Source organism: Typha latifolia, chromosome 13 (assembly GCF_019914945.1).
Source record: "Typha latifolia isolate L0001 chromosome 13, TyphaL0001v2, whole genome shotgun sequence".
NCBI lineage: Eukaryota > Viridiplantae > Streptophyta > Magnoliopsida > Poales > Typhaceae > Typha > Typha latifolia.
The window spans coordinates 1,754,727-1,779,318 of NC_133098.1; the positions used below are offsets into that span (position 1 = coordinate 1,754,727).

The 24,592-nt window shown below is 38.2% G+C and overlaps 5 protein-coding genes across 5 annotated transcripts; 2 read left to right on the forward strand and 3 right to left on the reverse strand.

Annotated features, from left to right (window-relative positions):
* Positions 1–2,115: 2,115 nt before the first annotated feature.
* On the reverse strand, positions 2,116–5,617 carry LOC140800348 (uncharacterized). Its single transcript, XM_073155087.1, has 6 exons — positions 5,418–5,617; positions 3,915–4,002; positions 3,573–3,749; positions 3,267–3,365; positions 2,902–3,144; positions 2,116–2,681 (listed from the first exon to the last, which is right to left on the reverse strand). The coding sequence occupies exons 2-6, from the start codon at positions 3,981–3,983 to the stop codon at positions 2,271–2,273; spliced, it is 999 nt and encodes a 332-aa protein (XP_073011188.1). The 5' UTR covers positions 3,984–4,002; positions 5,418–5,617; the 3' UTR covers positions 2,116–2,270.
* Positions 5,618–7,648: 2,031 nt separating this feature from the next.
* Positions 7,649–10,689, reverse strand: LOC140800347 (probable beta-D-xylosidase 7). Its single transcript, XM_073155086.1, has 6 exons — positions 10,188–10,689; positions 9,783–10,079; positions 9,533–9,702; positions 9,348–9,445; positions 8,474–9,238; positions 7,649–8,355 (listed from the first exon to the last, which is right to left on the reverse strand). The coding sequence occupies exons 1-6, from the start codon at positions 10,599–10,601 to the stop codon at positions 7,772–7,774; spliced, it is 2,328 nt and encodes a 775-aa protein (XP_073011187.1). The 5' UTR covers positions 10,602–10,689; the 3' UTR covers positions 7,649–7,771.
* A 613-nt stretch (positions 10,690–11,302) lies between these two features.
* LOC140799543 (uncharacterized) lies at positions 11,303–14,573 on the forward strand. Its single transcript, XM_073153901.1, has 4 exons — positions 11,303–11,713; positions 11,885–12,480; positions 12,804–12,890; positions 14,133–14,573. The coding sequence occupies exons 1-4, from the start codon at positions 11,471–11,473 to the stop codon at positions 14,392–14,394; spliced, it is 1,188 nt and encodes a 395-aa protein (XP_073010002.1). The 5' UTR covers positions 11,303–11,470; the 3' UTR covers positions 14,395–14,573.
* Positions 14,574–14,940: 367 nt separating this feature from the next.
* Positions 14,941–18,435, reverse strand: LOC140800358 (probable beta-D-xylosidase 7). Its single transcript, XM_073155099.1, has 6 exons — positions 17,985–18,435; positions 17,558–17,854; positions 17,302–17,471; positions 17,045–17,142; positions 15,888–16,652; positions 14,941–15,695 (listed from the first exon to the last, which is right to left on the reverse strand). The coding sequence occupies exons 1-6, from the start codon at positions 18,384–18,386 to the stop codon at positions 15,109–15,111; spliced, it is 2,319 nt and encodes a 772-aa protein (XP_073011200.1). The 5' UTR covers positions 18,387–18,435; the 3' UTR covers positions 14,941–15,108.
* Positions 18,436–20,016: 1,581 nt separating this feature from the next.
* LOC140800304 (uncharacterized) lies at positions 20,017–24,382 on the forward strand. The gene is made up of 2 exons (XM_073155020.1): positions 20,017–20,206; positions 23,008–24,382. Exon 2 carries the CDS (start codon positions 23,052–23,054, stop codon positions 24,081–24,083), a length of 1,032 nt encoding a protein of 343 aa, XP_073011121.1. The 5' UTR covers positions 20,017–20,206; positions 23,008–23,051; the 3' UTR covers positions 24,084–24,382.
* Positions 24,383–24,592: the final 210 nt, after the last annotated feature.

The window sequence follows — 24,592 nt, forward strand, 5'->3', positions numbered from 1 at the left end:
GTGAGGGGGACGTGGAGGACACCGTGGGCCACATCTGGATGGCCGCTGGACTCAGTACCAGGAGGGGTCCGTTATTATAGGACGAGAAAGGTTATTTCAGGAGTCCAGAAGGTGGGCCCCACTTGGGGTGGACGGTGACGTGGTAGGTGAATCTTTGGCCATGGCGAGTGACCGCCAATGGGAGGTCTGGGTGTACCCTGGGTCAGGGGACAAATGAGAGATTGGAGCGTGCACTCTGCACACAAACAGGGTACCAATTGGGTAGGCAACAACATAATTTAAATTTTATTTTTGGTATATTTTAGTGCATTGTTAATAATAAGTTCTGAATTCACTAGGGATAGTTGATATGAAACATATTTGATTAACAAACAATACTTCTTTCTTTACAAGTTATTTATTATTGGAAGAGAGAATGTTTATGGGGGTCAAATGAAAAGAAGTATTAAGTTATTTAAACACACCAACTAATAATAATATAACTTCAAATCTTTTTCACCACTAAAATCAAAATAACCGGCTATTGCCGGTCTCCTAGACGGACAGGTGTCGTGGCGTCAATAATTGGGAAAGGAATAATTTATTTAAATTATTTTTCCCACCCTTCCGAATATAACAGTTGACAGCTAGGACGGACTACTTTAAGCCAACTATGACGTCACCATGAGGGGACCCCAGATGCAAGCCCTGGCCCAACGCTTACTCAGCTCTGTCGCCTCTTTGTTCCCCAATTCTTTCTATTTATATATTTACTTTATTTTTCCCACCTAATTTTAGTGGCTTTAAAATTATTTATATTTTCCTATGAGGAAGGAAAATAAAATTAAGGGCCCCCTAGAAATAAGTACATTGGTGCACACGTGTGGTAAGAGAGATATAAGTATTTACAAGGGAAAACATTTTGTAGTTTAACTTAGTCTGCACCATTTATCTAATTTTCATCCCAAAATAATATTTATTTACTATTAAATAACTAAATTGTCAATTATTCTCAAATCATACTCTATTTCTATAAGAATAATTAGGCGTCAATGGTTAACTAACTATTGCACCAAATCAGATGGCAGTTTACCTATAATTTATAAAGAAATCATCAAAATCATCTTCATTTCTGTTAAATTCTTTTCCGAGAAGAAGAGAGTAGAAAGAATCTAACTCCATTTTGAGGTCAAAATCGTTGGATTCCATCATTCCAAGTTCCCAACGTATGGCAGAGGAAAGGGCATAAAAATACGATGCGGCAACAAATGGAAATTCCTCCTCATGCACTAAAGGGCACAAAAATTCTCTTTCTTTTTATAGCATATTTAAAAGGTCAAACAAGACTTGAAGTGCCCAACAACATACCTAAGAAATGCAATTGATATATAATTCTTCTTGAGTAATGATAGAATTGTAACTATAAATATAGCTTGATTAGCGCCTACTATCTTCCCGTGTATTATAATTTCATCCTACAAATATACGAAATTCTACTCATCAACAACATTCTGGGATACGCGGTGAGGTATCCGTAGCTCTGCGGGCGGGCCGGCGGGCGAAAAAAGAATTTATTAGAGCACCTCTTGCCGCTAGCAAGTAGAAATATTAGCATCCAGTCAATGTGCAGGATCCTGCACTAACTGGAAGCTAAAAAGAAAAGGGAACATTTGCGTCATGTATTGGCCCTAAAAGTTGAAAGTGAGAATGGAAGGCATGAAAGATTGCCTGCCCATTGAGAAAAAGATGAAATGAGCTCAAAAGCCATGAAGATGAAGGGGCATAAAGATGTATTACCTCATCAGCACCTACTTTGCTTGCTACTAGTACTTCTTTGTTGAGGCCTTTACATGGTGCTCTTCTTGGATTTGAGGGTGTCACAGAGCACTATACTCCACTGTTCTGGGATATTTGTGCATGACCACCATGAATTTACCTTATTGGTGAGTGGTGTGACCTAACAGTAACAGGGGAAAAAGTTTCAGATGATAAGCTCTGAATTATGTTTAGGTAAAGGTGGATGAGTAGAAAAGAGAGTAGTTTATATTACAACTACGGAGGAGCTGATGAGTTCAAAGAGGTATTGTGATTTCAGAGCCAATCCATGGATTCAGTGGAGGATGGAATACCTGGATGTGAGTTTTCTAAGAGGGGATGCATAATGGTGATGCTGCAATCCCAAATAGATAAAAGTAACTATTGCAAGATACAGGGGAAAGGGACTCAACAAAAGTTTTGATGGTTAATCCCTAGTCTTATGTTACATCAACATTTCTTATTCGTCTGTAAAGTTATTGCCGATGAACTGTACTGTTCCCGTTCTCATTTAACTGCACTAAATCATCTTGTGGTGGGCAGATGGAATCAAGTTGAACTTCTTCTGCCTCTTTTTCATGTTCTATTTCAGACTCTGAATCTGACTCCGAGTTACCAGAATTTAGGTTAGTGTCGGTCACTAATAATGGTTCAGACGAAAGAGAGGCCCTATCTGCGCTCCAAAACAAAGGCATCCTCTTGTCATCTTCTCTCATCTTGGCAGCATAGTCATCTATGTTAAAAGCCACCTGATTATTGCCACCAAATGCACATTCCAATTCATCCATGTTAAAATGGTCTTCCATGATCTTCTTAGTGCTAAGGTCATCAGAGTAAACAAATTTAACCTTCCTGTAAGTCTTCGGCTCTAGAAAAGGTCTCACCACCTGCCAAATTTAGAGTTTCATTAATAGGTAGTCCAGAAATAAGTAACAAAAAAAAATCTCAACTTAAAACCTGTGTATTCTATGGACTATATATTCTGGATACTTCTCACATTTTACTTAAATAATGCAAAACCCTAAGCCGGAATGCAATCGCTTTAATACTTTGCTCCAGAGAATTTCAAATAGAAACTGTTTCTTTCATCATAAAAGGATAACATACCATCCAGAAAGACTCGAAGATCTTTGGAGGGTTGTACAGAATCGCTAAGCCCAATCTTTCTGGGTAACGGTCTTGTAGAATATGGGCTGTTTCTTTTGTTACCTTAACTGACAGATGTGACAAATTCAAGCCACGGAAATCAATTAGCCAGACCATCTGCTCCTGACTAGGTGCCAGATTTAAAATGGCATTCTCCATACAATATACTAAGTATCTGATTTGTCCTTTGATTGACTTTGTATTCTGCAGATAAAATAACCAATTTTAAAACCACAAAAGGCTATATCAAGTGCTTGCCATATACTAATAAGTGTGCAACTTTCTCAGACTTGAGATAATCGATAAAGCCTTTATTTGGTGCACACCTGGCATCCAGGTCTCATGACAAGAATGCTCCTTCCATGCTTGTCAAAGCAACTTGTCCTGTAAATTTTTCCTGTCTCAGCTTCATGAGCTACTTCATCCTAAATCATAAAAGTCAAAACGTGGACAATATGAAGATTATATCAGCATGCCTACAAGCATATAGTATGTAGAGAAATGATGTTTGAGCATTATAAAAGTCAGTTTTTGGAGAATTGGTCCAGACAAACATTTTTTGTGCAATGAAATATGAACCAAACTTATGCATAGCCCCATATCTTAATAAGTGAAAACGAGAAGTTGACTACCCAGCGAATTTCTTCTGGCTTGTATTCCATACGCCATTTCAGGGTTTCCTTTAGCATTTTTGTTGCCTTCTTCACATTCCAGTTTCTTGACGTTAAATACCTAGCAATTGAGGCATCTGAGCAATACAGGGCCGATTTATCTGACAGAGGTCCTAATAGAGTTCTGACTTCATTTAGCTGATATAGATATAAATTAAGTATTAGAACTATTAGAAAATAAAATTTCCATTTCTTATAAGAAACTCTAATATGCAGGATAGAAAAAGCAGCTCTTGCTCTGTAAGAGCCTTCAAATTTTAACAAATAAGCAAGATGTTTGGCAGATGTATCGATCCAGGATACCTTGGCCCTCTGTTCCTCAAACAATGCTTGTTTTGCAGAACTACTTGTCCCATTGTTCACTGAACTCATGGTTTGTTTTCAAGGCTTCCTAATGCAACAGAATGAATAGTGTAAGATTCAACTAATAAAGTCAAAACAGAGACCAAAAGATGTCACTTAACAAATAGGAACTACTGATGGTAATAAATGAAACAAGAATAACACAAAGTTAGTTTCTCCAGAATTCAATTGCTAGACTGCTTCTGATTTTTGTACACACCATAAAGTGGATGTGGCAAAGAATTGATCACAGGCAGAGAAATGCATACTAGGGTTGGGTCATGGTTATAAGCTGTATAGAAAAAGAAAATGAAATGAAAAGGAGTAGTGCACAATTGCACATAGTTTGACCTTATGCTAACAATACTACATGATGAGCAGTATCCATTAATTTTGCATAAATTAAATGAGTTTTAAAAAACTGATCCACAATCCATAGTAAAATAAACACCTTTCATAGCCCATGATAATCTATAACGCCCCTCCAAACAAGGCCATTTCTTCCACATTTTCATTGGCATTATCAAGCTGTTCAATTTCGTGCATCTATTTTTGAATTAATTTGTGGAGCTAAATGAAAATTCAATTTATATATATAAGTGTAAAAATAGAATGTCAAATGAAGTTCCTTACTTCCTATTCTTTTGTTTTGTTTTTTATTATGTAAGTTATTGAAATTTTATGACCTTAGAAAAAAGCAAATCCCATAGAGTTGCATACTTAACTTATGACCGAGAACATCAGAACTCATCAATATATAGTATAATTCCAAAACAAATTTTGATGCTTTCCGCTCGGGTGAGTTCCAAAGTCATGCTACATCAGAATCATAGATCTAGTAGGTGCATTTTGTAATGGTTAAACCAGGAGGAGGAAAAACAACCATATAGCTTGCATATATTTTTCTAACTTCCATGTGATCTAATAAACCAAGAACTGGCTTGCAAGCTAAAACTTATAATTTGGCTTAATGCACTCCTCTCTCCTAAAATACCAGTTATCATTTTCAGATGATCCGGCAATTTGAGTAACCTTTAATTGATTGAATTACACAAAATAACTACGATTCCTCCAGAGTAAGTCAAATTCTCGGCAAGATATAATCTTTCGTCTCTTCCAACTATCCGATCATGGAAAAGGTAGTAAATTTAGACCAACCGCGAAATGCGGCAAAATTAATCGAACAACGCCAACACAAACGCAACGAATCATAAATCACATCCATGATCCGTCCATCGTGGTAATCCAGCACCATCCACCAATGATCCAACCGTACATAAGCCCAAAATATCTAAATTCCCGATATGGGTCTCCTTCTAAATCCTTACATCACCCCTAAAGTATCACTTATAAATCAAATCCACACGAATACCATGTGAAAATCCATAGGGGGCGCGGGCGCAAGGAAGGAAATCGGCCAATCAAACTCCAACTGTCAGATGCTAACGTGCGCAAGGGTCTTACCTCCGGCGAATCCGATGACGTGGCGTTCGACACCGAACAAGACGGCCTCCGCGAGAAGAGGTCTCCTCTCTCTCGGATGGGGAAGAAAAGGACTGCGTCAAAAGCCAGAGAAAAGGAGCGGAGAGGAACGAGAGGCGAAGAAAAACAGAGCCCTTTTTGCATATGAGCTCCTAAATTTTAATCTTATCGGAGAAAACCCCATATCTCGATATATTCGCAAATACTTTAATACCTAATTTAAAAATTATAATCTTAATACAACTGTTATAATAGCTAGTTTTCATATAATTTTTTTGGTTCCGTTCTAAAACCACGTTATTTAAAATAAAAGCATATTAATTAAGAATATTTAATTATGTATGTCTTAACTTTATAATTACACATTCTTTTCTTTGATAATTTTTTTCTTAAATATAATTATACCTTAATTATACAAGATATTATTTAATATTAAATAATTTAAATTTGATTTTTTGGAGATAAACTTTAATTTAAATATAATTCTCTATATCTATTCGTTAAAATTTAATTTAAATTAATCTTAAAATAATTAGAGAGATATATATATATATAAATAAATAATAAAAAAATAATCAAAGAGATAAAATATAATTAAATTTTAATCAATTTAATTATAAAAGATATCAATATTTTTATTTTAATATATATACATTACTCTGGGCTAAGATATATATTTTTTACTTGATAAAATATTAAGATAATATAATTATCAAAAAATAATGTGCTATATAATTAAAAAAAAAATAATTACTTCATTCTTAACAGTTAGATTTTTATCAAACTAATTGATAAATAATTAACTCAATCGTAACAAAAGGAAGTCTCATTTGCAAAATCTAAGCGAAGGTACTATTTTGGAATATAGTAAAAACATAGGATTCTATTGGCTAGTTTGTCTCTAACGATGTACAATAAGACGAACGGTAGGGTTCTATATGCAAAAGAACCCAAAAAAGGAGCACGAGTGGATATAACGAAGGCCACGTTGATCAGACGGTCGGCCCACCTTGTTCGGTTACCGACGAGAAAGATCAGACGGACAGGAAGGAATGTTCGGTTTGTAGTTGTTTAATTCGAGATTTTTCAAGAACCAAGTCAATTTATTTTTTTCCTTTCTTTTATTTATTTATTTTGGATTCATCTCTACTTGCCGATGCAGTCGGTGCCTGTCTTGTCGTTGCATTCTTTTCTTTTATTATTTTTCTTCAGCCGACACGGTCAGGTACCCGAATCTTCGTTCATTTCATCTAGAAAAATTATAATTAATAGTAGGATATAGTTTGGATTGAAGAAAAGGACTTCCAACGATTCTGTTGCAACTCCTGTGGATCCAAATTGACAATGAAACACACCGGACAATAATCTGTGTATAGAACCGAGGAAAATAGAAAGAGAATGAATAAATAAATAAAAGAAGTAAAAGAGTCTGGCGGCTATTACAATAGCAGTGGCATTGAGCCCGTGACAACGACCAGCAGATGGACGACGGCAGACGGATGGGTGCGAAGAAGGCAGCGGCATAGCCGATAACAAATAATGGACGAGACACTCTCATCAAGAATGGAGAGCAGCTTAGAATCAAATTTTTAGCACGATAGAAGGCGGCATGGAGGTAGACGAGCTCGGATTCCACGGAAAACAACGATGAGGGCAAAAGAGAGAATTGATGGATAAGAAGTGAGAAGTGGTGGATGAAGAGAGAGAATTAGAACGACAAGAATGAGAAAGTAGATGACGCGAAAAGAAAAAGAAGTGGAAAGAAAAGCCTTTCTTTCTCCTAACCACTTGAGTTATGGGGGAAGAAATAGAAGTAAAGACACTTTAAGAAAAATGAGAACAATTCAACCAAATCCTAATAGAAGTAAGTCGAGCTGCTTTCATATTTATTTGGTACGTAATAAAATCTATATCTAAGATCATGTGTTAATTGTTTCACGTTTTTATTTTATACTTTTTCCTTAATCTAAGTATTTGTTTGGGAATAAAAAAAAGATAGAGAAGTAGATAAAAAGGATAGAATCTACCGTAAAAATAATATTTTAAATCTTACATTACTTTTCTCGTCATTGTCAAAATTTCAGTAACATCTAAATGAGCAAATCTAAGTCTTAAAAATTTATTTTGAGATAAAAATTATTTTTATTATAAAAATAAAAAAGCGACTAACAAAACTTATCTAAATTAACAAATAAAAAAAAAACAAATTGTCTAGAGAAAATAAAAGAGCAAATCTAAGTTGTAAAAATAAAAATTACATCCGAAAATAAATTAATTCTAGCAAAAGAAAAATCTAACTCTCATCAGATAGTTTGCTGCATTGCGTCTGCACCACTTCATGCCATGATGATCTCAAGTTCCTTCCTCCCTAGCATCAAGAAATGAGATCCCTTGTCTATTACCTTCCTACCATCTTCCATCACTCGACTGAGATGCTCGCAGGGGCTCACCTCAAACTCAACGCTGGCTGCTTCCCCTGCCTTTAGATGCACACTCTTGAATCCTATCAACTGTTTCACTGGCCTTCCATCTAAAGCATTGGGCCAACGCAAGAAGAGCAACACTGGATGCCTTCCGTCCATTGGCCCATGATTCTTCACTTTAACAGCAATAGGAAACTTAATCCTCTCACATACTTCAGACCCCATCTCTTCAATCTCATAGCCCAGAGTACCAGACTTGTCAATTGCTTGAAGACCGGTGGTACTGTTCAGGTCCAGTGTTCTTCCAGGCAGAGAGATGAATTCATGAGAATAACGCGAGTAGCTGAGGCCATAACCAAACCTGAAAACAGTTCTACCACGGTAGAATCGGTAGGTGCGGCCCGGATATCCGGTTGCTAAGTCTGCTCGCATCCGCATGTCGGTCATCGGTACTCTAGTGAATTCTTGTGGATACCAAGTTACAGGCAATCTCCCTCCTGTTATAACACGATTTAGAGTTCAATATTAGCTAGTTTAGTAACACTGCATGTCTACATGCTGAAACATTTCAAGAATTCAAATTTGATATTGGATGAAACAGTGTATATCTCATACCTGGATTATGCTCTCCAAAGATAACCTGAGCAATGGCAATGCCGCCAGCTTCACCAGGATAGCCACCCCACAGAATGCCTCCAATCTTAGGATCATGCTTTGCAAATGACACATCTACAGGACCACCAGATAACAGCACCAAGATTATAGGCTTCTTCGCGGCTCTTGCAACGCTAGTAATGAGCTTTCGCTGCATCCCTGGGAGAACCAAGTCCACTCTATCAAGTTCTTCCCTTTCCTGATCCAAATCCAAGCCCATGAACATGATTACTTGATCAACTGATCTCGCTAACTCGACTGCTTCGGCTATTTGGCTTTCATTGCAGGCAGCTGAGTCGCAACCAGGCAAGTACCGGGTCTTGCCGACGAAACTCTGCAAAGCCTGAAGAGGGGACACTGATATACAAGGCGGCCCTGCATAGTTTCCGAGGAGTTTCTCAGCATCGTTTGCATTTGGTCCGATCACGGCGAGCGATGCAATGTTTGATCTGGACAGTGGAAGAACATTTGCTGTGTTCTTTAGCAGAACGATGCCATCTTGGGCTGCTTGTAGAGCTAAGTTTTGGTGCTCCTTTGTGCACACTTGACTGGAACCAATATTACCATATGGTTTGTATTTTGGATTTCCATTGAAGAGTCCCAGCCTCATTCTGACAGAGAAGAGGTTGTGGAGGGCTCTGTTAATGTCTCCTTCTGTTATTTTCCCCTGTTGCAAGGCAGAACCAGCATACTTCTGAACGTAGCCGCCGCAATTTACGTCCATTCCTGAAAGATTTTATTGCAGCGAGGGGGTGAGATTACAATCCAATATTTTAAAAGTTCCTTGTCTACAATCCGAGGAAATCAAAGTAAAATAGATTCTCGAAATTTCTACCAGCTTTCAGGACATCTGCAACTGCATCTTCTGGTGCTTTGGCATAACCCTGAGCATCATGGATGATGGAAACTGCGTCGCAATCTGAAGTAATATATCTGACCAATTACATAAAGAAAGGTTGTAGTTAGTTACTATGCTACTAATATTTTTGGAGTAGTTGACGACATTAATTGTCTTTTTACCCATTAAACCCCCACTGTCCTCTTGCTGTTTTGGATAATAAATCGTAATCTGCGCACGTAGGGACGCCATTGACGCGATTATACGAGCACATTAGGCCGCTGGCACGGCCGTCTCTGATGCAGCTTCTGAAAGGCGGCTGATAGGTGTCCTCCATATCCTGAGCCGTTACCTATACGCGAGAGAAGACGATCAGAAATAATTCTTGGCTTTGCCCTTAGCTTGATGATCTAAAGATTCATGGCTACTTACCTTAGCATCGAAGACGTAGCGAGTGTTGTTCTTCCAGTTATCCAGATCGTAAGCCGTGAAGTGCTTGCAGCAAGCTGAAGTTTTCAGCTCGGTAGAATTGGGACCTTGGAATTCATCGCCCTGCAATCCCCTCACGTAAGCAACTGCATACTTGCTGTTGATCATTGGATCCTCTCCAGGAGTCTCTTGGCCTCTTCCCCATCTTGGGTCTCTGAATATATTGATGTTTGGCGACCATAATGTTAGCCCTTCAGCCTGACCCTTGTTGTAAATTCCTCGCGCCTCGATTGCGATTGCCTTCAAAATTCAAATGCAACAGTTAAATCAATTCATGAGCTCTTAGATCTTTTACTTGGATATATAAAGGCATGATATCATTCATAAAAGTAAAGGAGGCGATCCAACCTGTCCAATGCGATACCAAAGGAGAGAATCGAACGAAGCCGCGGTGAGTATGACTTGAGGAAAGCTCGTCGCCGCCCGGATGCTGCCCCTATCTAAATGGATACCGTGGCCGCCGCTCGACACACCGTGAAGCGACTCCGACCACCACTTGTACGCCGGCACGCCGAGCCGGGGGATCGCAGGAGAGACATCTCCTAACTGGGAAACCTTCTCCTCTAGACTCATGTGCGCAATGAGATTCTCCACTCTCTGGTCGATGGGCAGCGATTGCTGGCAGAAAGCAAAGCTACTACTCAATGGATTTGTTATGTCACAAGAGAATGGAGGGTCTAACGAGGAACCAAGCAGTGGTAGAAGAAGAAGAAGAAAGAGGAATTGGAGGAGAAGCGGGTGAAGATTTCCATGAGATCTCATTGTGCTCAGAGCCTCAGAGAGATCTAACAAGAAGTCTGTCTGAGAGGTTTGGTTGGAAGTTCGGACGGACAAGTGAGGGTGAGGGGAATTTATATGTTTAGCGTGGACAACTTTAAGTCCTAATATGATTGGTACTTTAAAAAAAGAAGAAGTCCTAGTCCGTTGTAAATTAGATTTCTTATCTCTATACGTATTCAAAGTGTTTTTATTCCTTTCATAAATTTGATCACTTGTCTATACTTATTTCAATCTTAAAATTATATCATTGTGACTTCTATGGATAGGAGTAGGGTTATCAAAATCGTTCAATAGATAGAGGTTTTGCAGGTCTGATAAAAAAAATAAGGCTCCAGAGCTAATTCTGATAATATTATTAATTTATATTTATGTATAATTTGTGATAATTATATGGACATCTAATGGCTATCTCTAATACTACATAATTAAATACAAACTCTAGAACTGTCCAAGAATATTGTTTGCAATAATAAAAAATTTATCCTTTATCAAAGTTTACATCTAATGCAATTTATTTATTCCTAATTGTAACCTAATTGCCTTATATAATCAAGCAAGTTTTTTTCTGTTTATTCCCAAAGCGGGTCGGTGAACAAAGTTAGATCCGATATGATCTACATAAAGCTAGATCAACGGTGGGAACTGCAAAGACTATAATACCCTTATCTCTTCTACTATATTGCGACGACTTTTTGACTCCCGCAGTCAAATTTTACCTTATCCACATTGACGACGAGGCGAAACAGTTACTTCCATGGCTGTCCAAACCCTAGATACTCTCCTTCCTCGATCTCGGCCTCGCGTTCGACCAGATCAGTCGATCGTACTCGTTCCGCACTGCGCCGCAGTCTATGGAGGCTTGGAAATCCGCCCTCCCGCTCCTTCTCGTCGCCGCGTTAATTGCCATGGAGGAATTGAGCTCGACGCCTTGGTGCGAGATATCCGGAGAGTCCCTTGACGGCGGGTTTGGTGGGGATGCGAGCCATCTGGACGACCTTAAGGTGATGATGGTGGCGGATCTCCTATTAATGGGATCTGATGCGACCTACGTCGACCTCTTCTTCCGGGATCCCTTCATATCGAAGTATTTTAGCGTAAGATTCTGTTTTTCCTCTATTGGTTTATTAGATAGAAGACGAGGTTATGGGTAACTTTCTAACTAAGCAAAATTTGGAGTTTTGGATACACCGAAAGCCTAAAGTTTGATTCTTCTGGAACGTTTTGATGTTTCCTGGATCCCAAACTGAAACCTATCTATGTATCAGAAATCCTTTCGCACTCTGAAGCCAGATTTGCTCATAGTGTTGGGCGACATTTCGTCAAAGGGATCGGAGCTGACCGAGAGCAAGTGGTTAACAGTTCTGCAACAATTTCAAAAAATGCTGGGTTCTTCTGCTGGAATTCCTCTTCATATTGTCTTGGGTGATAGAGATGTCGGGGAATGCAGCAAGTTAAATAAGAAATTTATTAAAAAGATAGCAAGACATTTGCCAGGATTGGACTCTGCTGGATGCAGCACTTTTGATGTTGGCAATGTCAGTTTTGTCTCTCTAAATGCAGTCGCGATGCTCTGTGGCAACAATAATTTACGGCTCAGCGTCGAGAAGGTCCTGGAGAGAGAAAATGTCTATTTGCAAAGACAAGTCACAGTTAAAACAGAAGAAGAAATTTCATATAGTGAGAAAAGAGACACCGTTGGTAATTTCAAATGGAAAGACAATGAGATGGCATCAGGCTCAGGTCCTGTTGTGTTACTCCACTTTCCTCTTCATAGGTCTATCAGGAGCAATAGTGAAGGGGCTAAGGTTTCTGAGCAAGATCCTTCACTTGATTCTCTTGGTGGTCCAAGATCTGAATATAGGTACTGAAATTCAGCTTGGATATGTGAACTTTATTTCATGTTTTCATTCCAATCGGCATATTATATTAGCTCAGTATTACTTCTTGCAAAAAGAAGAGAAATTTCCAAATACTTTGACAGTAATCAGATTCTTGTTGATGAAATGCATTTTTCAGTGTCTCCTTAGATTATTTTGTGACCATATTGTTCATATAGAATGAGAATTGGTTGCAAAGTTTATGGTTTGTAGTCATTTTTTTCACATTGCATCTGGTTTGCTTGCTAGGTGAATCATATTATGATGAATGCTTTCCTTTTCATATTATTCTTTTCTCCTTGGGCAGTGGAGTCATTGGCATGGCATCATATGACATTGAACAGACTCTCCCAGCAAATGCAACTGAATATATCTTTCAGGCTCTTAAGCCAAGGTTAGTAATTTCCTAGTTGCTTTAATTTTTAAGTTCAGTTATTGCACAAAAATATGGATGTTACTGTCGTACTGTGCATTGTCTGATTGGTGTTGAGTCTTATGTTTGACGTCAATAGTGCCTATAAGTTTCTTATATTTTTTCCAGTTTATCTACCACTACTTGCAGTTGTAGAACCTACGGAACCGGAGGCTTTATTTGAGAACACATTCTCTGTTGTGTGTGCATCTGTCTACTTTTTTCTAAACTAGTTTGAAAAACCCCTAGACACAAGTATGCATCTAAGTACTAGGCAATGATATCACTCGTTCGCTTAAGTAAAGGTCCGAAGAAATATTAAAAACGAAAGCAGAGATGAATGCCAAGATTTTAACGTGGAAAAATCTAAACGGGAAAAAACTACGGATCCAAACTCGGATCATAACCAATCACTAGGATAGTAGCAGTTACAAGACTGACTCACAAAACAACCCGTTGATCCAAACGACTTTGTTCCTCTTAGTCTTGCTCGCTAGAACTCACGATTCACTGCTTCTCATGATTGATGTCCAACCTCAATAGCTCTCGAGATTGAAGTCCAACATCAATAGCTTTTCTCCAATAATCTTACAATTCTTCAAACCAGAGATTTTCTAGACTTGTATAAAAGCTCATATACATGTATAAATACACTTATAATATTTTGTACGCAACTGTCAACAATTAAAAACCTAACATAGTTGGTCACTTCAAGTACCAGACTACCAGACTTAGATCTGTAAAAGATAATCGTTTTTCTCCCTGTTGTGTCATTTCTTTTCGCTCTTTGCCTCCTCATTATTATCTTTTCATTTGTGATGAGGGGCAGGGTGAAAAAAGCAGATAATGACAAACTAATATCTTAAAACTGTCATTCTCAAAATAACAATGGGTATGAAATCTGATGTTATTGATTATGTGGCTTAATGACGAATATGTATAGGAAATTAGTTAGGGATTAGCAAACTGAACTTGGAGGAAAGTTTCTATAGTGTTATATATTTTAGTGGATATATGGCGAGGAAGTAGGGGAGCATTAAGCCCTTGCTCTGGACTCTAGTATTATTAAAATGATCAGTCCATTGATCTGCTAAATACATGTAAGATTGACTAGAGGGACAAAATTATATTCTCTTTTCTGTTTGTTTTGCTTTAATGATTCTCATATATGATTGTAATAGATTTTTTTCAGAAAAACCTAACTAGAAAAACCGCCTTTTGCAGGATTGTTTTCAGTGCCCATGCTCACAGATTTTATGATCACAGCCAAATTGATGGAATGCGTGAAGTGAATGTACCAGCCATGACATGGGCTACTAGGGGAAAGCCTGGTTTTGTGCTTGTCACATTTGGACGAAACGGAACATTGAGTGTGAGCCACTGTTCTTTGGCTAAGGAGTGGCATGTAATCATAGGTTATGTATTTCTGTTTTTCTTGTCGATGACAACATTACTTGTAATTAGATGGTCAAAATTGTTCAGATAGTCGCATGTTAAATTGTCATATGTTAAAGCACAGGAAGTATTCATTCTGTAGATTGAAACATGTTGTATACGAAATCTAGAGTGACACGGTTTCCGCCGAATTTTGTATAAGAACAGGAGATGCTCCTCCAAGAAATAGTAAAAAGCAAAAAAAAATTCTCTAAGATCTCACATGAAAAATTACGCGAGTCTTATTAAGATCCCTATCTCTTTGTTATTAAGATCCCTATCTCTTTGTGAACAAAATTTTAAGCTCAAAGTTATTAAGATCCCTATCTCTTTGTTATTTCTCTATACCAGTTGAACCATTTTTATTTTTGTAATTATCCCTTTATCTAAGTATATTATCCCTAATTGTAACCTAATTGCCTTAATATAATCAAGCAAGTTTTCTGTTTTATTCCCAAAACGGGTCAACAAAGTTAGATCCGATATGATATAAATAAAGTTAGAGTCAACGGTGGCTACTATGGTGGCCTAATTGCCTTAATATAACTTTTCTATAATCACATATTAAAACTAATCGTTAGGAAATACAAATATCTAATAATCCGAACCAGTGAATACCATTCCCCTTTAAATCTTCAATGAACAACATCAAACAGAAACCTTCTTAATAAAGCATTTATGGTGGTATAAGCCAAAATAAGTTTATCAGAAATATTGATCTCATCCAACAAGTGAGTTCAACTTGCACGATATTTGCTGCACCACTTCATGCCATCATGGTGATCTCAAGTTCCTTTTTCCCTACCATCAAGAAATGAGATCCCTTGTCTATTACCTTCCTACCATCTTCCATCACTCGGCTGAGATGCTCACAGGGGCTCACAGCAAATTCAACATTGGCTCTTTCCCCTGCCTTAAGATGCACACTCTTGAATCCTATCAACTGCTTCACTGGCCTTCCTTCTAATGCATTAGGCCAACGCAAGAAGAGCAACACTGGATGCGTTCCATCCATTGGCCCATGATTCTCCACTTTAACAACAGTAGGAAGCTTAATCTTCTCACATGCTTCAGAGCCTATCTCTTCAATGTCATAGCTCAGAGTACCAGACCTCTCGACTGCTTGAAGACTGATAGTGTTGTTCAGATACAGTGTGCTTCCAGATATAGAGCTAAATCCATGAGAATAACGTGAGTAGCTGAGGCCATAACCAAACCTGAAAACAATTCTACCTCGATAGAATCTGTAGGTGCGGCCTGGGTATCCAGTGGCTGGGTCGGCTCGCATCCTCATATCTGTCATAGGTACTCTAGTGAACTCTTGTGGATACCAAGTTACAGGCAATCTTCCTCCTGAGATAATACATGAAACCAGATCAACACGAGGGTCTAAGTTTCTAACTTTATGTCTTTAGTCTTCCAAACATGATTTAAGGATCTTAGTATAGTAAACATTGCATGTCTAAATGCTGAAACATTTGAAATTTGATGCTGGGACAAACAGTGAATAAATAATGAGCATAAAACAAAGGTTACATCTTATACCTGGATTATGCTCTCCAAAGATAACCTGAGCGATGGCAATGCCACCAGCTTCACCAGGATAGCCACCCCACAAAATGCCTCCAATCTTGGAATCATGCTTTGCAAATGCAACATCTACAGGACCACCACATAACAGCACTAAAATTATGGGCTTTCTCGCTGCTCTTGCGACACTAGTAATGAGGCTTTGTTGCATTCCTGGGAGAACCAAATCCACTCTATCAAGCTCTTCCCTCTCGTGATCTAAATCCAAGCCCATGAACATGATTATATAATCCACTGAGCCTGCTAATTGGACAGCTTCATTGATTTGACTTGAAGTGCAGGCAGCTGAGTCACAACCAGGCAAGTAGCGGGTGTTCCCAACAAAGCTCTGCAATGCCTGAAGAGGGGTTACTGATATACAAGGCGGCCCTGCATAGTTTCCAAGAAGTTTCTCAGCATTATTTGCATTTGGTCCAATCACGCCAAGTGTAGTAACTTTTGATCTGGACAGTGGAAGAAGATTGGCTGCATTCTTTAGCAGAACAATGCCATCTTGGGCTGCTTGTAAAGCTAAGTTCTGATGCTCCTTTGTACACACTTGGTTGGAACCAATATTACCATATGGTTTGTATTTTGGATTTCCATTGAAGAGTCCCAGCCTCATTCTGACAGAGAAGAGGTTGTGGAGGGCTCTGTTAATGTCTCCTTCTGTTATTTTTCTCTGTTGCAAGGCAGAACCAGCATACTTCTGAACATAGCCGCCACAATTTACATCCATTCCTGAAAGTATTATGCAATGAAGGATAATATAACTCTCTCTTACTTGTACTCATAATCAACAATCCAATATAAAAGTTCCCTGTCTTCATTGTACCAGTAAGGAAAACAAATTTAACACTCAGTTGTGACAACATACTGCCTAGCTATGTGAGGACTTGATAATTTCCAGTTAACTATGTCAAGAATTTATTTTGCAGATAAAAAAGGAAAAGAAAGAAAATCCTCATGCTAGATATCATAAAAATATTCTAAAACTTATTTAGTTTGGATCTTGTTAATTCTTATATGTGAGCTGTAGGCATGATCTTGCTATCCAAATTTCTGACTGTAAGTGGAACCAGCAAATCTGAGCAATAGATTCTCGAGGACGAGTAAAACACAAGAAACTCTACCAGCTTTCAGGACATCTGCAACTGCATCTTCTGGTGTTTTGGCATAACCCTGAGCATCATGGATGATGGAGACCGCATCGCAATCTGAAGTTATATATCTGAGCCATAACCAAAAGACAAGTAGTAGTTAGTAATATACTAGTAATGTACCTGGCTCATTCTAATCTACTGAAGAAATTTGATGAGTAGTAACTACAATTCCTTGGGCATCTCAATGTTATACTGAATTAAGATTGTACTATATCCTATTGTCTTACCCATTAAACCCCCACTGTCCTCTTGCTGTTTTGGATAACAAGTCGTAATCCGCACATGAAGGGACGCCATTAACCCGATTATACGAGCACATTATGCCACTGGCACGACCATCTTTGATGCAACTTCGGAAAGGAGGCTGATAGGTATCCTCCATATCCTGTGTCGTTACCTAAATGCAAGAGAAGCCAATCAGAAAAAAATTCTTGGTTTTTCCCTTGATCACTAGCTAGACTTAAAAACTGGATAGCTACTTACCCGAGCATCGAAGACATAGCGAGTGATGCCCTTCCAGGCATCCAAATCATAAGCAGTGAAGTGCTTGCAGCAAGCTGAAGCTTTAAGCTCAATAGAACGACTCCCTTGGAATGTATCACCCTGCAATCCCCTCACATAAGCGACTGCATACTTACTTGTGGTCATTGGATCCTCTCCAGGAGTCTCTTGGCCTCTTCCCCATCTTGGATCTCTGAATATGTTGATGTTAGGTGACCAGAATGTTAGCCCTTCTGCCTGACCCCCGTTATATATTCCTCGTGCCTCGATCCCGATAGCCTTCCAATATAAAGAATTAAAGCAACGTGAAACACACAGTTTTGATGAAAGATGTAAAAGATGCTATAAAATTCAGTTTTTTTCATATGTAACAAAACATCTATACTAGAAGTATTGGAGGCGACCAAACCTGTCCAATGCGATACCAAAGAAGAGGATTGAACGAAGCCGCGGTAAGTATGACCTGCGGGAAGCTCGTCGCCGCCCGCACGCCGGTATCCAAGTGGATACCGCGGCCGGCGTTCGACACTCCATGAAGCGACTCCGACCACCACTTGTAACCCGGCACGCCGAGCCGAGGGATCGGAGGAGCGACATCTCCCAACTGGGAAATCTTCTCCTCTATACTCAAGTGTGCAATGAGATTTTCCACTCTTCGGTTGATGGACAATGTTTGCTGGCAGAAAGCAAAGTTTCTACTCAACGCATTTGACCAGTCACAAGAGAATGGCGGATCCAGTGAGTAACCAAGCAGTGGCATTAGAAGAAGGAGGAGAAGAAGAGGGTGGTGGAGTTCTCCATGAGCTCTCATTGCTCAGAGCTCTGCGGAGAAGTCTGTGAGGTTTGGTTGGGATGCTAATAAAGGAGAGCTCTTTAATGGGGGGGGGGGGTTACTTATTATTGTGAGATTTGATATCTTTCTTTAAAAGATGGTATGACGAAAATGCCCTTGTTGTATGGGGATGTTAATGCGGATGTTTTGTTGTTATTAATATAATTTGGGTAGGGTATTTTGGAATTTGGGAAGGGGACAAGAACTTAAAGCTGTCTGGAACACTGCCCCATACGATGACTTTGTTTGCACGGGAGTGGAGCTGGAGCTTCCCGCCGTGGTTCAAATGCTCGCTAATCTCACCGACGGTGACCGGAGATACAAACTTTCTGGATTCGCTGCAGCTCTTTTATGTAGGAACTAATGTTGGCAGCCAATAATGGCCTGCCAAGTATGCGAAATGTAGAGCGACAAGTTGCCCATATAGTGAAAAGATAGGAGGCCAAAGTCTTCAACTCCAAAAGAAAGGGGCAGCTTTTGCTGGTTTTGATGCGGAAAGTAGTGTCAAAATTATCCACCAAAGTGAAAGAGGAGATGTTTGTTGCTTGCTGGTCACCTTGTTCTCTTTCTCAATTATAAATTTGAAGCCATATCATGTGGGTCTAAGTAATAAACTTTAATATATATATATATATATATTTTGTTATCCTATTTGGCACGTTTATTTATAGTCTAGTAATTAAGTTTTATCATATTAGGATAAAGATCAAGATTGAGGATACCTAGTGTAGTTAGTTTAATATTTAATAAATTTTTGACCAAAGTGTTATATGCGTATGATTTAGAGTTATTGTGACTTATTTTTCTAAGTGTGTTAGACTAACGAGCTATCAAAACAATCAAGCTAGTTTGATAAGGCTTGACCAAACTCAGTCTTACATTTTATTTCTATGTTGATTTTAAGCACAAAACTCGTCTTAATATATATATTTTAATATACATATATAAATATATTATAAATAATTTATAGTTTGTTATACATCTGATTTGATTTGATTTTACGTGAACTATTCAAAATTCTATTCAAGCTTTAATACAAGATTGAAATAGGTTTCATTTGAAATAGATTTGAATATGCTTATCAAGCGAACTCGAGCTCAAAATAAGCTTGAATTAAATCTAATTAATCTAAGGATGAAGTTTTGGCTTAAGCTCGAAACTAATTTTAAGACAAATTTGAATAAAGTTAGGCTCAATTACATTTTTATTTGACTCATTTATTCAACTTATATATTATAAATATATTAACCATTTTGTTTAGCCTATACTTAGTTTACATGCTCATAATTCATACATATATAAAAATATTCCTCCTATCCTTGTCAACATTCCCTACCCTTTCAAATCTGCCTAATTTTGGGCCATTTGGGTAAAAACTAAAACAAAATTATTTACTTCCAAAAGGCATTAAAAAATCTACTTAGATATTAAATTATAATTATTGTTTACGTATACTCTCTGAATTTTTATTTATAATATATATATATATATATATTGAATTAAAAAGATTTTTAATTTAGAGGTCTATATAGTTACTATTTTTTTTAGTTTATGGTGTAAGTGGACAATAAAGAGGTTTAAAAAGTGTACGTAAAAAATAGTGATAATTGGAATTATTTAAAAGAAAAAAAATGTTAATAATCGATTAAACTCCTCTCAAGCTGCTTTCGCCTCCCGTCAAAACCCTAGAGGCTAAAGCCTTCGAGCTCGATTTGGTCAGGCTCTCTCTCTCAGAGTAACTCCTCACGTCGGCTTTCGCAAGATCCTAGGCACTCGGTGCTGATCTGCTCGATAATTCGGTACGCTACTCGTCTCCTTCTTCCTCTAATTCTCGATTAGTTTCTCCGCAAGAACTCGGCGGAATCTGTGATGCTTGTACGAATAGCATCTTATTAGATTTGGAAATGGATGATTTAGTTTAGAAACAAATCTTTTAGGGTTGCTAATTTTGTTTCCAGTTCTAGTTTTCTTTGAATTGTTACTAGGCGCCATAAGATTAGCTATGTGATTTAGGGTTCGATTCGGTCGTTGGAATGAAAAGAGAGTAAGGTGTTATACCTTTATCAATGTTGGACTTTAGATGATACCTGAAAAGAGTTGAAAAGATGGTAAGGATGCATCTGAGTGAAATGTTACGTCTTGACATTGCTGTAGTTCTCTGATTTTTTTTTTCAACTAATAAGTTGAACATTTAATTTAGATATTCAGAAGGAACTTACATTCCAGTTACTTTGATACGGCTTGAGTTCTAGATACAAATTTCTATTGTAGTAGCTTTAACCAGCTAACAGAGAAGTGTCTTTAAGCCTTTGTGGTTTGTATGTGAGGAGAGATATAGTACTGCAGTAACATCTCTCTAACTGGAATCTATAACCTGTCACGATGAGCTTCACTTTTGGTTGATACTGGTAAATTGAATGCTTTTCTTTGTTGTTCTATTTCTCGTAAAGTATCATCCACCCTTGCTGTATCTATTGCTTTGTCGTGTTAATCTCTTTCTATTATGATTCACATGTCTCGTTTATTCTTGAAAATCCTACAACCTTAACAACAATGCCTTCAGTCTCAAATCATTAGGGTCTCACTATTTTGGTTCTTTTTGTATATTCATTTTACTAAGTACAAATGGATATTTACCCTTAAAATCCTATTTGCAAAATTTTTTACATATAGTTTCAATTCTGGAGCAGCACTTAAAGTTCTCTTGACTATTTTGAGGATGCTGCATTCTTATTTTATGTGTTTGCTAACAGACTAATGGAAGAAGATTTAGGATAAACAGTTGTAATATAATCTTGAATGAATTGCCACTGTGTGGGTATAACATTATGGTTTTTATATACATCTTGGGTGCAGTTGTATTACATGCAGGGTGTATAATAGTAAAATACATGTCAAACTGTAGATTTGATATTCTAAATGCCAAATCTAAATCTTTGGCTTTTGTTTCTAAGTTCCATCATGCCCACAGATGAAAAGCCATGGTATCTTCCCTCCATCTATGTGGCCCACCTATGTGGCCAAGACACACGGGTGGGCTTTGGTGGGCTACCAATGTGGGGGCAACCCACTTAGAATTCTTGGTGGGTTGGGCAAACTTTGCGGATCGGGCAATTTTGGTGGGTGGGCCGCCAGACATATCGGGTTTAGACGAGATACTAAATAGGAAACAAAGAAATAAGTTCCCATCCAAAACCCCTAAGCCTTAATCCCTCTTCTTCTTCAAACTCGAGCCATCTTCCCTCTTCAACATCAAGTTGTTTGCTCTCTCTCTCTCTCTCTCTCTCTCTCTCTCTTCACACACACACACTCTTACCTTCTCTCTCTTCCCACCAGCTGCTTGTGCATGTCATTGTAGATCTTGTAGATGTCATGCCTGAAGAATAAGATAGCTTGTGTGTGACACTATAATCTAGCACTTGGTTATATATTTCTTGCTTGAAAATATCCACTCCATCAATCATACAGCCCTTCTATTTGTTGATATTTGGGGAAGAAAAGTTGAAAATCAAGGATTGTGGCACTATCATTTATTAATTGACAATTATAGGTGATAGATCAGATCCAACAGTTGGATGATGATAGTTGCAATAGAAGATAGATCACTTGGTTCTCTAAATCGATCGTCCTTACATCTTTATATTGGGATTACTTATAAACTTTAGTTGCTGAATTGCTACTGCTAGTACTAGTCTGAGTTTTAGTAGAATGTTGAGTCTGTATGATGGCCACTGTTTTCAAAGGCAACCATTCATATGAATGGATACCATATTATCTAATGTAAAAAATGCTTAAAGTCAGAAAGAAAATATTACAATGTTTAAAAGTTATAAAAAAAGGCAATAAAAGAATCAAGAAGATGAAGGGAAAATGAGATAAACCATAAACATGAATATGATGCATATCGTACTACGAACATGTGGATGTGAGATCTACCATTTTAAGTGGTTGGATCAATAATCCTCTAATGCCTTCTACATTCGGGTTGCATGTATGAGGGATCTAAATGTTGGGCAGCCAGGACATCATATGCATATTTGGGCATGTGAACCATATCTTGGAAAACTAATAATGGACATTCTTTTGTATTTGGTGAAAAATCTGAATATTGTCTTTTTAGACTAGAGCTTGGTCATGCACTTCCTACAACCACTTTCTTACTATCTTGGCCAGGCATTAATAAGCTTATGACTCCAAATGCTGGTTCCTGCTATCATAATCCTGTTTGATAACTCTACTTCTGTGAAATCATTTATTGTACCCTGCCTTAAGTCTTTTCTTGTCATATGGAAAAAAAAAATACATAACTAGTATACATGAGTTTAATTAAATTGAAGGGGTGAAACTTGCATCAATTTTATTTGCATGGTTTCAGGTGAAAGGGTCCCCATCTGTATAGCATCAAATAGAAGTTGCATGCAAATGCTGGTTCCTGCTATCATAATCCTGTTTGATAACTCTACTTCTGTGAAATCATTTATTGTACCCTGCCTTAAGTCTTTTCTTGTCATATGGAAAAAAAAAATACATAACTAGTATACATGAGTTTAATTAAATTGAAGGGGTGAAACTTGCATCAATTTTATTTGCATGGTTTCAGGTGAAAGGGTCCCCATCTGTATAGCATCAAATAGAAGTTGGAAAATGCTTTCCGTCCCCAGTGGCAATACAGCGGGTGTTGTAGGCCCACGTCCTGGAATGGAATTGGTTACTTCACAGAATTCTCTTCAACTCGTGGGTCAAGGTGGAAAACAACGGACATCTAGCCTGGAGTCACCAATCATGCTCCTCAGTGGTCATCAAAGTGCTATCTATTGTATGAAGTTCAATCCAGCAGGAACTGTAATTGCATCTGGTTCCCATGACAAGTTTATCTTCTTGTGGCATGTCCATGGGGACTGCAAAAACTTCATGGTCATGAGAGGACATAAAAATGCAGTCCTTGACCTCCAGTGGACCACTGATGGTACCCAGATTATATCTGCAAGCCCTGACAAAACTGTGCGGGCATGGGATGTTGAAACTGGAAAGCAAGTGAAGAAAATGGCAGAACATTCGCAATTTGTCAACTCATGCTGCCCTTCACGTAGGGGTCCGCCTCTTGTTGTGAGTGGTTCTGATGATGGAACAGCAAAGCTGTGGGACTTGCGTCAGAGAGGTGCAATTCAGACATTCCCTGATAAGTATCAGATCACAGCTGTAAGTTTCTCAGACGCAGCCGATAAAATTTATACTGGTGGTTTGGACAATGACGTGAAGGTGTGGGATCTTCGCCGGAATGAGGTAATAATGACTCTTCAAGGCCATGGAGACATGATAACAGGAATGCAGTTAAGTCCCGATGGGTCTTATCTCTTGACAAATGGAATGGACTCAACTCTTCGAATCTGGGATATGCGCCCATATGCACCCCAGAACAGATGTATCAAGATTTTCGGTGGACACCAGCACAACTTTGAGAAGAACTTGTTGAAGTGTGGCTGGTCTCCTGATGGGAGCAAGGTCACTGCAGGGAGTGCAGATCGGATGGTGTACATATGGGACACTACATCAAGGCGCATCTTGTATAAGCTACCTGGGCACAATGGGTCCGTCAATGAGACTGTTTTCCATCCAAGCGAGCCCATTATAGGATCTTGCAGCAGTGACAAACAGATTTATCTTGGGGAGATTTAGATCATCCATCCATGGAAGCTTTGATGCTGAGACCCACCAAAGGGAGGAGATGGAGGAAGAAGGGTGAAAAGGCTAACCATTTTGTTTCCTTCAATGAACCTTTCCATCAATAGACAGTAGTCTATCTTTTGACTAATGAATGTTGGGATAAATAGTATTTAACTCATGATCTATCATTTGAGGATCTTTGTGAGTCTCTTGTACTAGTAGTGTTAGAATTGTTAAAACTTTTCCATCATTGTGAGCCCTTCACTCTCTTTAAGATCCTTTTACCTTAACAGGTCTGTTATCCGATTCAACTTTTTGTGTACTGTTTAAAAAAAAGATTTTGGTTTATGTTGGGAAGACTGAGGCATGCTGTAAATCCTGCATGACTGTTAAACATTGGTGCGTTCCATCGACTCACGTTCTGACTATATTATGTCTGAACAATTGTCTAACTGCTAATGCATATATGCACACTGCTATACAGCTATATTTAGACAGTGTTTAAAGAAAAGGGAATTTGT